Source organism: Marmota marmota, unplaced genomic scaffold (assembly GCF_001458135.2).
Source record: "Marmota marmota marmota unplaced genomic scaffold, marMar, whole genome shotgun sequence".
Classification (NCBI taxonomy): domain Eukaryota; kingdom Metazoa; phylum Chordata; class Mammalia; order Rodentia; family Sciuridae; genus Marmota; species Marmota marmota.
Genome location: NW_025999862.1, coordinates 207,919 through 221,398, shown reverse-complemented (window position 1 = coordinate 221,398; position 13,480 = coordinate 207,919). Strand labels below are relative to the sequence as shown.

Sequence of the window (13,480 nt, the reverse complement as noted above, 5' to 3'; positions counted from 1 at the left end):
TAAAAAATTAAAAAAAAAAAAAAAAAAGAATAAAGAAGCATATGTGGTTTAGTGGCAGAGTGCTTGCCTATGTGCTTGATGTCCTGGTTTGATCCCCAGAGCACACCTTCCTAAAAATTAAAAAAAAAAAAAAAAAAAGTAGCCGCAGTAGTAGTGAATCTGGGTTGGGCAGAGGAAAAGGCAGAATAGGCAAGGCCAGACTGAGGAATCACTACTCCATTTTGAGAAGAGAAAAGTAAACTAGATGCAGAAGATATTAGGAAATTTTGGGAATTCCTATATAAATAGCTAAATAATGCTGCCCAGTTTTTCTCATTAAATCTGAAGAAGGATGGAACTTGCTAGCCATAGTCTTGCTGGATTTAATCAATGATCATCCATTCAGCAAATATTAGGAAGTTACTTGTTACTATATGCTTGGTGCTACAGGCATAAAGATAAACACACATGGTTTATCCTAGGGAAGCTCACAGTTATAAGAGGTGTCCCATGAGATTAGTGATAGTATACAAAGTGCTATGGGACCAGAGTGGAAGGAATAGTTAAATTCTGCCCAGAGCAATGACAGAAATATTATAGTAACTGATATTCAAACCCAGTCTTTAAGAAGTTGTTGGTCATGCAGACAAAAAGGTGTAAAAGGCCAGGAACATAGCATGTACAAAACATGTATGTAGTTACATGTATTTGGCAAGTAGTTACATATATATATATATATATATATATATATATGGATTTCTCTAGAATGAAAAAGGCTTTTAAAAGAAATATATAGTGAATTCACCACTCCTGAGTCTATGTTTTCCAGCTGTCTCTCCATTGTACTAAAGATACTAATAAAAACATGGCATCCAATCTGACATGAATGCAGAGTCTACCTGCCCCTGCTTGTGCTCACTAAAGAAAAGCAAAAACACAGAAACAAAAACCCATACCTTGCCATACATGGTCTTAAAAGCTGCTTTAATTTTTTGCCTCTGATCATTGGAACGACTGGCCACAATATCCACAATTGCCTGCTCATCTGTCCCTGTAAGAACCATACACATTGAAGTAAGGATGAAATCTATGTTGGGTGCTACTGGAGATCATTCCATAGAATACTTACAAGGAAGTATGTACCAGAAAAAAATGAAGCATGGGCACACAGGCTGACACATGAACTTGGTTTATAACATAAGGTTTATTTTACTTCAGAGTTAATTACTTTAACTTCCTATAAAAGACAAAATCTGTTTTCCTTACCAAATCCTTTCATTGCTTTACGGAGAATTTCTGCATCTCTCATAGCATCGAAGTTGGCAGCTGGTCGAATGGTCCCTTGAGTACCCTGAGTCATTGCTGCAGGCTGAGAACAAAACATAAAATCCAAGTCAGGATTCTCTGCTGACAATAAGGCAAATTAAAGATTCTCCTGATATCAATCTTTAGGCAAGAAGGTCAATATTTGGATTTAATATCAAGAATATGAGCATATTATTACCAGGGCTCATTCTAGAACAGATAGGAAAGACCTATCCCACTTTGGAACCAATTTTTCTCGTATTAACAGATTAGCCAGACATCAATCTTCAAGGACACAAAAGGGTCAAACTTGTGAAATTAAAGTTATGGTCTTCTTATGCATTGGCTTCCTTTTTGCTAGAACAGGAAGAAAAAAAGACTGATCCCTAAACAGTATGAGATGAGTGAAAATGTTTGATGTAAAGGCAGAATATGGCGTTAGTTAAATAGATATGAGAGCCCAACAAGTTTTCAAACTAGCAATATAATTTTGGTAATATCTCTTCATTTCCTCCAAAGGCCCTGATTATTAAAAATAAAATGTTTTATAATAAAACCACAAAATGAAAAAAATAATGATTAAGATTCTGAAAGGTACAATATTCCTATCTTATGAGGAAACAAATGAGAAAACAGAACACAGACCATATACATACATATATAATTTTCACATATATATGTAATTTATATATACATATTTTTAAGAATTTAACCTTTATTATTTATTTATTTATTATTATTTTTTGTTATGTGGTGCTGAGAACCGAACCCAGTGCCTCACACATGCTTGGCAAGCGCTCTACCCTTGACTATATTTTTAAAGTACAAATCTATGTGGAAATTTAAAAATCGCCATTTGACAAATGCCACAGTAATAACAGTTTCAGGCAAGAATTATCAATGGATGCTAAAATTAGGAGACAAAAGTATGATCAGAACAAAGATAATTGCATAGTTTGGATTATTACATGAGAGAAACTGAGCAAGTAACGTTTTAAATAAGTGATCAAACTAATTTTTTTGCTAGTAATGGAACAAGTCACTAAGTGCCTCTGGATATGATATGCTAGGAAAACAACATTTCTGTGGTATTCCTGAAAAAAAGGCATAACCTGAATTTAATTATGAGGAAATATCAAACAAACCCAAAATTAAGAAATGTTTTAAAAATAAATGAGTGTTCTTCAAAAGCATAAAGGTCATGAACAAGAGACTGAAGACTATTTTAGACTAAAGAGGACTTGAGGGATGTGACAATAAATTCAGTGTTTCATTCTGGATTTGATCCTGAATCACAGAAAGGACATTATTGGGGCAATTAGTAAAATTTAAATAAGGTCTGAGGTTGGGCAATAGTATTTCACTTTAAATACTATGCTAGGAAACAATTCAATAGTTTTCTTAAAATATTCCAAGTCAGACTTAATAAGGGATGGAATGAAGCAAGATAATAACCCATGAATTTTTCAAAAATTTTAATTATAACTACATGTTTTATTTAACCAAATATGTCAAAGGTATTATCATTTAAACATGCAATCAATATTATTTCAAAAATGATCCAACTGCTTTTTAGGCAACTAAAAGTGAATTTAAAATTATACCTACCGAATACAATAATACACTAAGGTCAAAGTAAATGGGAAGAAGGGAACATGACCTTCTTTCAAAAAAAAACTTTTATTTTGGCAGCACTGGAGATTGAACCCAGAGCCTGGGCATGTTAGGCATGCACTCTACCAGAGAGATACAGTCCCAAGATAATATTTTATGGTCAATAATCCCTCCCACTTACTAGTATCTAAGCCAAAATGTAAGCAGAATACTAGCAAGAAATATTCCTATGATGGTTTTAAGGAAAAACTATAATTATTCTACTTGTAGCAAATATTCAAGTATAAAAAATTTCAACATACTCTTCTTACTTAAGCCTTACTGTATCAAGAAACTAAGATACTGGCCATTGAGATAGCTACTATTGTCTAAATTCTTAGAAGGGCAGAAGACCTTGCTTTTAATAACCTGGTCTGAACAGTAAGAAAAATGAACTGTGGTCATACACTGTTTGATGATTCCCACTGTTTTCCTCTTTTGTCTAAAAGAAAAAAATCTTTTATTTTTCATCTGTAGAGAAAAATGTTGACGTATTCTATGTTGAAAGTCTTAAGTTAGAAATGAATCTTCAAGAATATTATCATCCTCTAGGAATTATATTGAATTCAAAGAAATCAGTCTATGTTCCTAACAGTCAAAGCTCTAGGAGAGATTTCTTAGCACTATGTGTCTGCTAATAGAAGTCCCTCCCTTTGTTGGATGCTAAGACAGGAGAATCACGAGTTCAAAGCCAGCCTCAACAAAAAGCAAGGCTCCAAGCAACTCAGTGAGATCTCGTCTCCAAATTAAATACAAAATAGGGCTGGGGTTGTGGCTCAGTGCTCACCTAGCATGCGTGAGGCACTGGGTTTGATCCTCAGCACCACATAAAAATAAAATAAAGATATGGTGTCCACCTATAACTAAAAATAAATGTATATATTTTTAAATAGGGCTGGGGTTGTGGCTCAGTGGTCAAGTGCCCCTGAGTTCAGTACCTGGTTATCCACCCCCCGCCCGCCAAAAAAAGAAAGATATAAAGAAAAATTACTCTCTTGTATGGGTAATTGGGCTAGCTGATCTCTCTGGTCCAACTCTAATTCTGGTTAGTTTTTCAGTGGGAAGGTTGAAATCAGTTGGTACTAAAGGTGGGTAAGGGCTTTTTTTTTTTTTTTTTTGTACCAGGGATTGAACTTAACTACTTAACCACTGAGCTACTAAACTATTTCCATCTAAAAGCTCTTCCAACTAGGTGGGCACAATGGTGCATGCCTGTAATCTCAACTATTCCAGTGGCTGAGGAAGAGGAGTAAAAGTTTGAGGTCATTCTGGGACATTTTGCTAGACCCTGTCTTAAAAATTTTTTTAAATAAACAAAAAAGGGCTGAGGATATAGCATAGTGGTATAGCACCTCTGGGCTCAATCTCCAGTAATATTAAAAAATAAATAAATAAATAAATAAATAAATAAAAGTTCTTCCAAAATCTACTGCTCTGTTAACTCCCCATTTTTTTTTTTTTTTTTAAATACCGGGGATTGAACCCAGGGCTGCTTATCCACTGAGCCACATCCCTAGCCCTATTTTATATTTTATTTAGAGATAGGGTCTCGCTAAGTTGCTTAGGGGCTTGCTAATTGCTGAGGCTGGCTTTGAACTCGCAATCCTCCTGCCTCAGCCTCCCAAGCTGCTGGGTCTCCCTATTAATTTCAGTTCTAGTTTAAGGTGGAAATTGTTACACAAAATAAGTGGTATACGTGTATATATTTTAATTTTACTGTTCTATATTTTTTAAAAATCTCATTTAATTATAAAATGATGTCTTTAAAACTATATATCTGCATAAGCTAAAATCAAAATTCTCACAAGTGATTAACCACAGATTTATAACATGATGAATAATCAACTTCAATCATAAAAAAGGACTGAAAGCCATTTACTATGTGCTTTGGAGGAATATCATTTGCTGTACTGGCAAAGCAGCACAGAGTAACAGAAAGACTCTGGTCTGAAAGTCAGAAGAACTACAATCAGGTCTTCACCTTTGTCTTTCCCTAACTGTATGGCCCTAGAAGAGGTACCTCTTTGGATCTCAAATTCCTCAAATCAGAAAAGTGAGCCAAAATAATTCACTAAGGTATTTCTCTTCTAATACTATACTCCAGCCTAAAATAAGCTTGAAAATGCTAGACCTTTGTTAATATATAATAGAGAAAATCAATAATAAAATCAAGGTAAAAGTATACTGCTTCTGATCCTAGTAACTTCCACAGGATATAAAATAATTAATAAAGTGATTTAAGAATAAAATAGTATTATCCTAATTAAAATAAGTTATACTCCATGGGGCTGGGGATGTGGCTCAAGCGGTAGCACGCTCGCCTGGCATGCGTGCAGCCCGGGTTCGATTCTCAGCACCACATACAAACAAAGATGTTGTGTCCGCCGAAAACTAAAAAATAAATATTAAAAAATTCTCTCTCTCTTTAAAAAAAAAAAAAAGTTATACTCCATGCATGCATATCAAAATATACTCTACTGTCATATACTCTACTGCTCTATATCTAAAAAGAATAATAAAAAAAAACCACTCAGCACACAAAAAATAATAAAGCAGTATTAAAATAAGGAGCTATCAGATTGAACATGTAGCTCAGTGGCAAAGTGCTTGCCTCACATGCTCAGATTCTAGGTTCAGTCCCCAGCACCACTGATAAAGAAATATAATAAACCAGCAGATCTATAGAGATGGGATGAAGATTTCATATACATATGTATGGGAGACCGTCTGGGGCTACCAAGAAATTGATGCAACATGCTTAACCAACTCCCATGTTTAAAGCCCTGCCAAGTACTACTGGACAAAAAGATAAACCCCCACACAATTGAGCTTTCAAGGAAGTGATGAAAGAAAAATGCATGAGAAACCAGAAACAAATAGAGGAATATAGAGAGGACCTAGTGATTAATGAACATTAGAAAGCCTTACTCACTTCACTGCTATTATCCAAAGAAACAGGAGAAAAAACAGGATAGGAAGGAAAGGATTCTGTATTGATCTGAAAGAAGAGTGGAAAGTTATAAACGGAAAAGTGAAAAGCAAAACAACCCTTCATAAATCATTGTCAGAAATTCCAATCACCCAGTGACCAAGTTCATAGTTATAATTGCTGGTAAGGGCAGGAAAGAGGAAAAAGAACTAAAACCAATGCTGAGAATCCAAGTGAATCTTTAAAGTTATGAGCTTCGTTATCTGTAAGAAGGATCTGTATGTCTCTTACTGAAGTTATCAGGATACTAAAAGCTGATGGACAAAAGACAGCAAGGGATCTATCAGAAGCAAAGATTAAAGTCAAGTAACTGTAATAGGCCATTTCCTCTGCTTCATGGAAACCTCTAATATTAGCAAAGGAGTGGTATCCTTCTTTGGCATTTTCCAGTTTCCCAAACTAAATTTTAAAAGGTAGAAGCAAAAATACCTGACTAGGGTAAGGAGCTTGTCCTCCAGGATACTGAGAAGGTATCTGTCCTCCAGGAAAGCCACCTAAATATTAAAAAAACAACAATAACACCCCCCCCCCCAAAAAAAAACAGGTTATATGACAATATTTCAAAATAACACTGATCACTATGAATATAGAAACATGAGAACATTCATGCTATCAACAGGATGACACACTAGGGCACTGATTTTAAACCCAACATGGGTTTTTTAATATTCCCTGTTCTACACAACAGTAACAAATTATTTATTTTTACATTTGACCCACATTTAATTCTGACTCCACCTGGAATGGCTATCAGGGGTGTTTTCATTTGTGGCACACACTGGACAGATGTTCCTAAAGTGTTTTCTTTTTGGCTTTGGAGCTACTTTTAAATACAAAAAGTGATTCCACATCCCCATTACTGATTAAGCACTTCCATTAAATTGCTTCATGAAACCATATACATATTCACTGAAGACTATCACAAACATAAACCAAGTTCTCTCAATGGCAACTGAAAAATTCACAGTATTATGTTACTGTTTCTCTCTGTACTACCAGCTGATACCTACCAGGTAGTGGGACCTGGGCTGGACCACCACCATAAGTCTGTGAAGGTGGCTGTGGATAACCAGAAAAGCTTGCTGAACTGGGTGGGGCTCCATATCCTTGACCTGGAGGAACTAAAAAATAGTTCAATAAGCTATAGTGAAAATTCTCATGCAGAGAAAACTTCAGAGTAATCTTTTCTTTTTTTTTTTTTTTTTTTTGGCAGCGGGGATTGAACTCAGGTGCACTCAACCACTGAGCCACATCCTCAGCCCTATTTTTTATTTTATTTAGAGACAGAGACTTACCGAGTTGCTTAGCACCTTACTTTTGCTGATGCTGGTTTTGAACTCTCGATCTTCCTGCCTCAGCCTCCTGAGCCGCTGGGATTACAGGTGAGCGCCACCACGCCCAGCAGAGTAATCTATTTTTAACAGTGGAAACGCTATAGTAGTAATGCTGTAAAAGCAGTCCCCTTGTGTATTATTCAGCTTCTCACCAACTCCTTAAAATTTTTTACTACAAACTGGCAGAGGCCCACACCTGTAATCCCAGCAGCTTGGGACACTGAGACAAGAGGATCACAGGTTCACATTCAGCTTCAGCAATTTAGTGAGGCGGTCTCAAAATAATAACAAAGGGCTGGGGATGTGGCTCGGTGGTTAAGCACCCTTGGGTACAATCCCTGATACCAAAAATACATAAAATTAAAATTTTTACTACACTCATCTTCTTTATTAACTGACCATACAAACTGCTAAGGGTTTTTTTTTTTTTTTTTCCTTCTTTTAAAAACCTTCAGATAAAGTTGAAGGTTAAAGTCATACTAACTAAAGTGTCTTAGTTCTTAGAATCATAAATAATCAACCAGAGTGTTACATATTGGCCCGTTATTACCATTAAATTTATTCCAATTCCCTCCACAGAATTTTTTAGACTGCTCCCAGCTTTCAGGTCCTCTGAGAACTTTTACACTTCCACCTTGCCAGCTAGGTATTTCCTCTTACCGTCCATGATTAACTAAGAACAACTCTGACCTCTTATAAAACAAGCAGGAATTAAAGAGAGAAAAGGAAAAAGTACTTCAGCAATCCCAAATTAGTAATCCCACAATCCACAACTCACCTCCAGGATAGGATGGAGCTCCCCCTGGCTGTGGGGCACCAGGATAGCCTCCAGGGGCTGGATAACCTCCAGATGCAGGGTAGCCTCCAGCTCCTGGGTAGCCACCACTTGGCACTGGTGGGTAGGCACCTCCTCCCATTGGAGGAAAGCCACTAGGATAAGGATATTGACCTGGAGCGGGGACAGATGACTCCTGACCTGCAGGCTAGAAAACCAGAAAATTTTTCAAATGAATATGATCAGAGAAATATGACCCATATTTTAAAAGAGAGGACCAAAAATTATCATCAAGGTCTCTTAGCTTATTATTTTACTTTTTAAAAATCTCATTAGAAGTCCTAGCATCTTACACTAGTTTATAAGTACTAAACAAGTTTCTCAGACACTTGTCAGAATTTAGTTAAATTTAATTCTACTTGGGTCATGTAAGAGGGGTCCATTTCTCTATTTGAATGTCAGAACTAGGTTCTTGCCAACCCCAAGGCTTCAAAAACAACTAACAAAGCTCATGATTTCCTTTACTTTCCTAGCATTTGCAAATATGATAGAGATATTCCTCTCTACCATAAAGAGAGGAATTCATTGTTTTCTTGCAATACAACTGGACCTATTGCATAAGATTAAAGAAAAAGGCGTGATTCAACCATACACAAGGTGTAACATTTTGGATTTTAGTTCAAACAGACATCTACGAGTGGTAGACTTTCTTTAATGTGTTCAATAAACTTCTTTCTAGCTAGTTGTGGTGGCACACCCCTGTACTCCCAGCTACTTGGGAGGATGAGGCAGGAGGATCATTTGAGCCCATGAGGTCAAGGCCATCCTGGGCAACATTGACGATCTTTAAAAACAAAAACAGACTCTTTCTCCCCAGCCACAAAGCCGAACTACATTTTCTGAACTCCTTGCAGTTAGGGAGGACCACATGACTGAACACTGGTGAATGAAAGCAGACAAAAGTTATACATGCCACTTCTAGCCTGGCCACTAAAAACCTCTACCCAATCTTCCATGTTTTCTTTCTTCCTTCATCTCCCACCCAAATAGGATCCAGTGGAAGACCTGAGGTGTGAAAGGATGGTAGAATCAATACAAGGAAGGAACCTGGGAACCTGAAGCAGTACATGAAAGAAGGCCTCCTCCCAGCCACTCCTGCCCTATTGTCACTTCCAAGAAACCGAAGCAAGCAAGATATGTGTGATAAACTACGGAGATTTTAGGGTTGTTTATTTTAGCAATTAGTCTAACTGACAGAAATGGTTGTCAGAGTTACAGTTTAGTACAAACCTGGGAACATATTAGTAATTCTCATTTCTCCTCTGACAAATTCAGGAGAGCCATATATTTACTTCACATAAAGATCCACATATTAACATTCACCTGTATAGGCCCCACTTTACAGTCCCCCAGGGCTATATAACAGTCCTAATACACTTATGAATATTAAATTGAAATGTGCAATTCTTACGAATGCCTCAGCTATGAATTTCATCCTCAGAGTGATACAGCTATCAACAAGTCCAGGGCCCTCTGATCCACTGCAAATTATCTGAGTCAAGATCTTCTTCATTATTTTAAATCTAACAAAATGGTTAAAAGCCAGGGATTCATGAGATGGACTTAGCTTACATACCCGTTTTATAAGCTCATGTATCAGTTAACATTTTTAAAACTTCAAAATTTTTAAAATTTAGGTCATTGACACTAAATGTAAGTTTCTGGCTTTACTTGAGGTGTTGAAATATCTTGTAACACTGGATCTACCTCCATGCTTAGCCTTATGGGGCTAGAGCTGAGTAGCCACCAGCTTCCCATAAATGAAAACTGATCTTGATAGTTTCCCTACAGCATCTGCTTTCAATCACCAATTATACTTGGTACCTCTGGAGGTTTAAGTTTATGACCCTGCTCTAGCACATCTGTTAAGATCTGCAATCAGTTACTCCTATATAATACCTGTTTCAACGATATGAGTTATTTTAGTTTTTTAAAGTGTCAATACTTACAGGATATCCAGGGAAAGGTGGGTAGCCTGTGGGGGGATAGCCTGGGTATGACATTCTGTAATGATAAGAAAAAAATTGTCCTCTGTAATTTCTGGTAAGTTTTAAAGCCTTTCAAGATACTCAGGCAGACATGCAAGCACACAGAAGATTTATGGTAGGTGTCAAAATGTGGATATTAAGGCTATATACAACATTTATAATAGATGCTTCTTCATTTGGCTATTTGCACAGATCAGTATAGTAAAGGTTCCAACTTCATTCTCACACCATACAGTTTATCTCATCTCTGAATTCTACAACTATTATTTGGGAAATACTTTAGGCCGATTAATTTTTACTTACATTCATTTTAAAATTATACTTTTGTATTGCTTTCATAAATGAACTTGCAGTAGTTTTCTGACACAAAGTGAAGGTACTAAAAATGAATACATGCCGAGCATACTGGCCACGACTGTAATCCTAATAGCTAGGGAGACTGAGGCAGGAGGATAATAAGTTCAGCAACTTAGTGAGACCCTGTCTCAAACAAAACACAAAAAGGGCTAGGGATATGGCTCAGTTTTTAGTGCTCCTGGGTTCAATTCCTGGTACAAAAACAAAAATAAATAATTAAATAAAATAAAAAATGCTTTCCAGGTATCATAGAAATTCCCTTATACGGAAATATAACCCTATTATGGAAAATGATGGCATAAATGTTGAGAGTTAACATAGAACTGGTTCAGCAGTGAGGGCTTATAGTGCCAGCTAGGGTAGAGGAGCAGTGAGCCCCTGGCTCAAAAAAAAGTAAAAAAGAGTTAACATACCTGATTAAATCCTTGCTTTTTTAAACTTTTAATTATGAAAAATTTCAAACTTATTCAAAAGTAAAGATAAACCCATCACTCAGCTGCAATAATTATCAATGCAAGGCTAAATTCTATTTCTTTACTACTCTCTCTCACTCTCAATCATTCCACTGTATTATTTTGAAGCAAATCTCATAAATTATACATCATTTTAACTTATACATACTACAACAAAGCTCCAAAAACATGAGGACTTGTTAAAATAATTAACAGCTGTTTAAAAGTGTCATTACACATGAAAAAAAATGAATAATCCCTTAATATCAATGTGTCAGAGTTAAAATTTCCACTTGTCTCTTAAAGATTTTATTTTGTTTTGTACTTATTTAACTTATTACAGAAAATTTCAAACATATTCAGAAGTAAAAAGAACAGTGTTAGTTTTAACTCCATGTCTTACTGAAAGTGTTTTATTTATTTATTAGTTGTAGATGGACAGCATGCCTTTATCTTATTAATTTTTTGTATGTGGTGCTAATGATCAAACCCAGTGCCTCACACATGCTAGGCAAGCACTCTGCCACTGAGTCCCAGCCCCTGAAATTGTTTTAATCTATGAAATATTATAGTTTAATCTAATAGAATGACCATTCATATTATTCATGTTCAGGTTCAACAGTTACCAAGTCATGGTCAATTCTACCCCCAACCACTATGTTCCCTAGGTTATCTTTCCCCACACACCCACATTTTTTATTTGTTATACATACTCATGGGATTTGTTGTTACATACTCGTACATACACACAGTATAATTGGCCAATATTATTCCCCAGCTCTCCCCCACTTGGTTCCTTTCCTCTACCGGTCTCCCTTTAGGTTATCTTAAAGCAAATTCATAGACTTCACTCTTTAACTTACAAAGATGTCAATACATTATCAGTTAAAAAAGAAAGTAGGGCACTCTTTTAATCCACAATCATATATCAACACTGTATCTTAAAATTTTAATAATTCCCCAATATCGAATATATAGTAATTGTTTGAATTTCCAATTGTCTCAAAATATTTATAGTTTGATGATTGTTCAAATCAGTATATAAGGTCCATCTATTATAACCAGTTCATATGTCTCTTTATCTATAAGCCTCCCCTTCCTTATGCTGCCTGTGTTTCTTCTTGTAGTTTATTTGAAGACACTAACCAGTTTATTGTAAAATCTCCCAATGTCTGGATTTTGCCAACTGAAACTCCTCAGTGTTAATGATTACCACCACCCACCCAAAAAAATCAGTAGTAAGATCTAGAAACTTGTTCAGATCCAGGTTTTTTGGACAAGAATATCAATAGATGTTTTCTGTACTTCTATCAGGAAACACATAAGGATGTGTTTTTCTTTTTATACCTTTTCTTTTTTGTGACTGATAACACTAAATCTAATTATAGCATTATTCTCAAGAATACTTCTTTTTTTATATTTATTTTTCAGTTTTTGGTGGACACAACATCTTTATTTTATTTTATGTGGTGCTGAGGATCGAACCCAGGGCCCCGCGCATGCCAGGCAAGCGCGCTGCCGCTTGAGCCACATCCCCAGCCCTTCAAGAATACTTTTTTTTTTTAAAGAGAGAGTGAGAGAGGGAGAGAGAATTTTTAATATTTATTTTTTAGTTTTCGGTGGACACAACATCTTTGTTCGTATGTAGTGCTGAGGATTGAACCCGGGCCGCACGCATGCCAGGCGAGCGCGCTACCGCTTGAGCCACATCCCCAGCCCTCAAGAATACTTCTTGAGAAATATATTATCATCAACACTAGTTTTCCTGAAGTATAGTTTATATAGAAGTTATTTTATTTTTTTCCTTTTTTAAACCATTTTTCAAAATAATGAGCTAGCCTACAAAATGAGCACTAATTTTTTTTAAGTATCTGAATGAATTCAAGAATTTAAACATGCTTGAGACCACTGTAGTTATTTTTATTAATTCTCAATTTATCCCACCTTTGGTGAAAAGGAGCCCCTTCATAGTAGGCTATGAAATCTTTGCTATTTCCTTGACCATCCCTTCCCCGCAGTCCTGGGGACTAAATCTAGGGCTTTGAGGATTCTAGACAAGTGCTCTACTACTGAGCAACACCCCCAGGTCTCCTTGCCATTTTACATGACAAGATATTCCAGGCTCATCTTGTACTTTTTTTGCCCAGATCTGGACAGTCTACTCTTCAAGAAGCCCTAATCATTTTCAGTAGAAAAAGTTTAGAAATGACAACCTGGGTACTAGGGATATTCATTGCTACTAGATTGATCATTGTCTCTAGATTTTCAGCGAGACAAGGCTAATGATTTTTTTTTCCTAAAGAAAACTTATTCATATTGATATTTCCACTGCAAATTTGGGATTATAGGGTTTTTAATTTTAGATTTATGTATGTTTTCCCTTACACCCTAAGTCTTAGTTCCTAATGACATTAACATAATTATTTGTTTCATCATACTGTATTTGAGTTTCAGAAAGATAATGACACTGTAGTTAACTCAGACAGAGGTCCTCAAAAAATAACCACACCCTAATCCTTAGAGTTGGCCAACACTACATTACCTTATTTTGAAAAAGAAAAAAAAAAAAAAAAAAAATAAAAAAAAAA

At 35.9% G+C, this 13,480-nt stretch overlaps 1 protein-coding gene across 7 annotated transcripts in view; it reads right to left on the bottom strand.

Annotated features, from left to right (window-relative positions):
- The window catches only part of Anxa7 (annexin A7), a 31,900-nt gene that overhangs the window by 9,388 nt on the left and 9,032 nt on the right, over nt 1–13,480 (bottom strand). For 2 of the 7 annotated variants that reach the window (XM_048809028.1, XM_048809036.1), the window contains exons 2-8: nt 10,045–10,099; nt 8,039–8,243; nt 6,937–7,047; nt 6,356–6,420; nt 5,870–5,935; nt 1,246–1,348; nt 936–1,030 (exon numbers count right to left, since the gene is read on the bottom strand). In XM_048809028.1, the coding sequence (XP_048664985.1) occupies nt 936–1,030; nt 1,246–1,348; nt 5,870–5,935; nt 6,356–6,420; nt 6,937–7,047; nt 8,039–8,243; nt 10,045–10,098 (699 nt within the window). In that variant the 5' untranslated portion in view covers nt 10,099. Of the gene's footprint in view, nt 1–935; nt 1,031–1,245; nt 1,349–5,869; nt 5,936–6,355; nt 6,421–6,936; nt 7,048–8,038; nt 8,244–9,008; nt 9,028–10,044; nt 10,100–13,480 lie in introns of those variants that run through there. The other 5 variants (XM_048809042.1, XM_048809057.1, XM_015500487.2 and 2 more) reach the window with 5 other exon arrangements.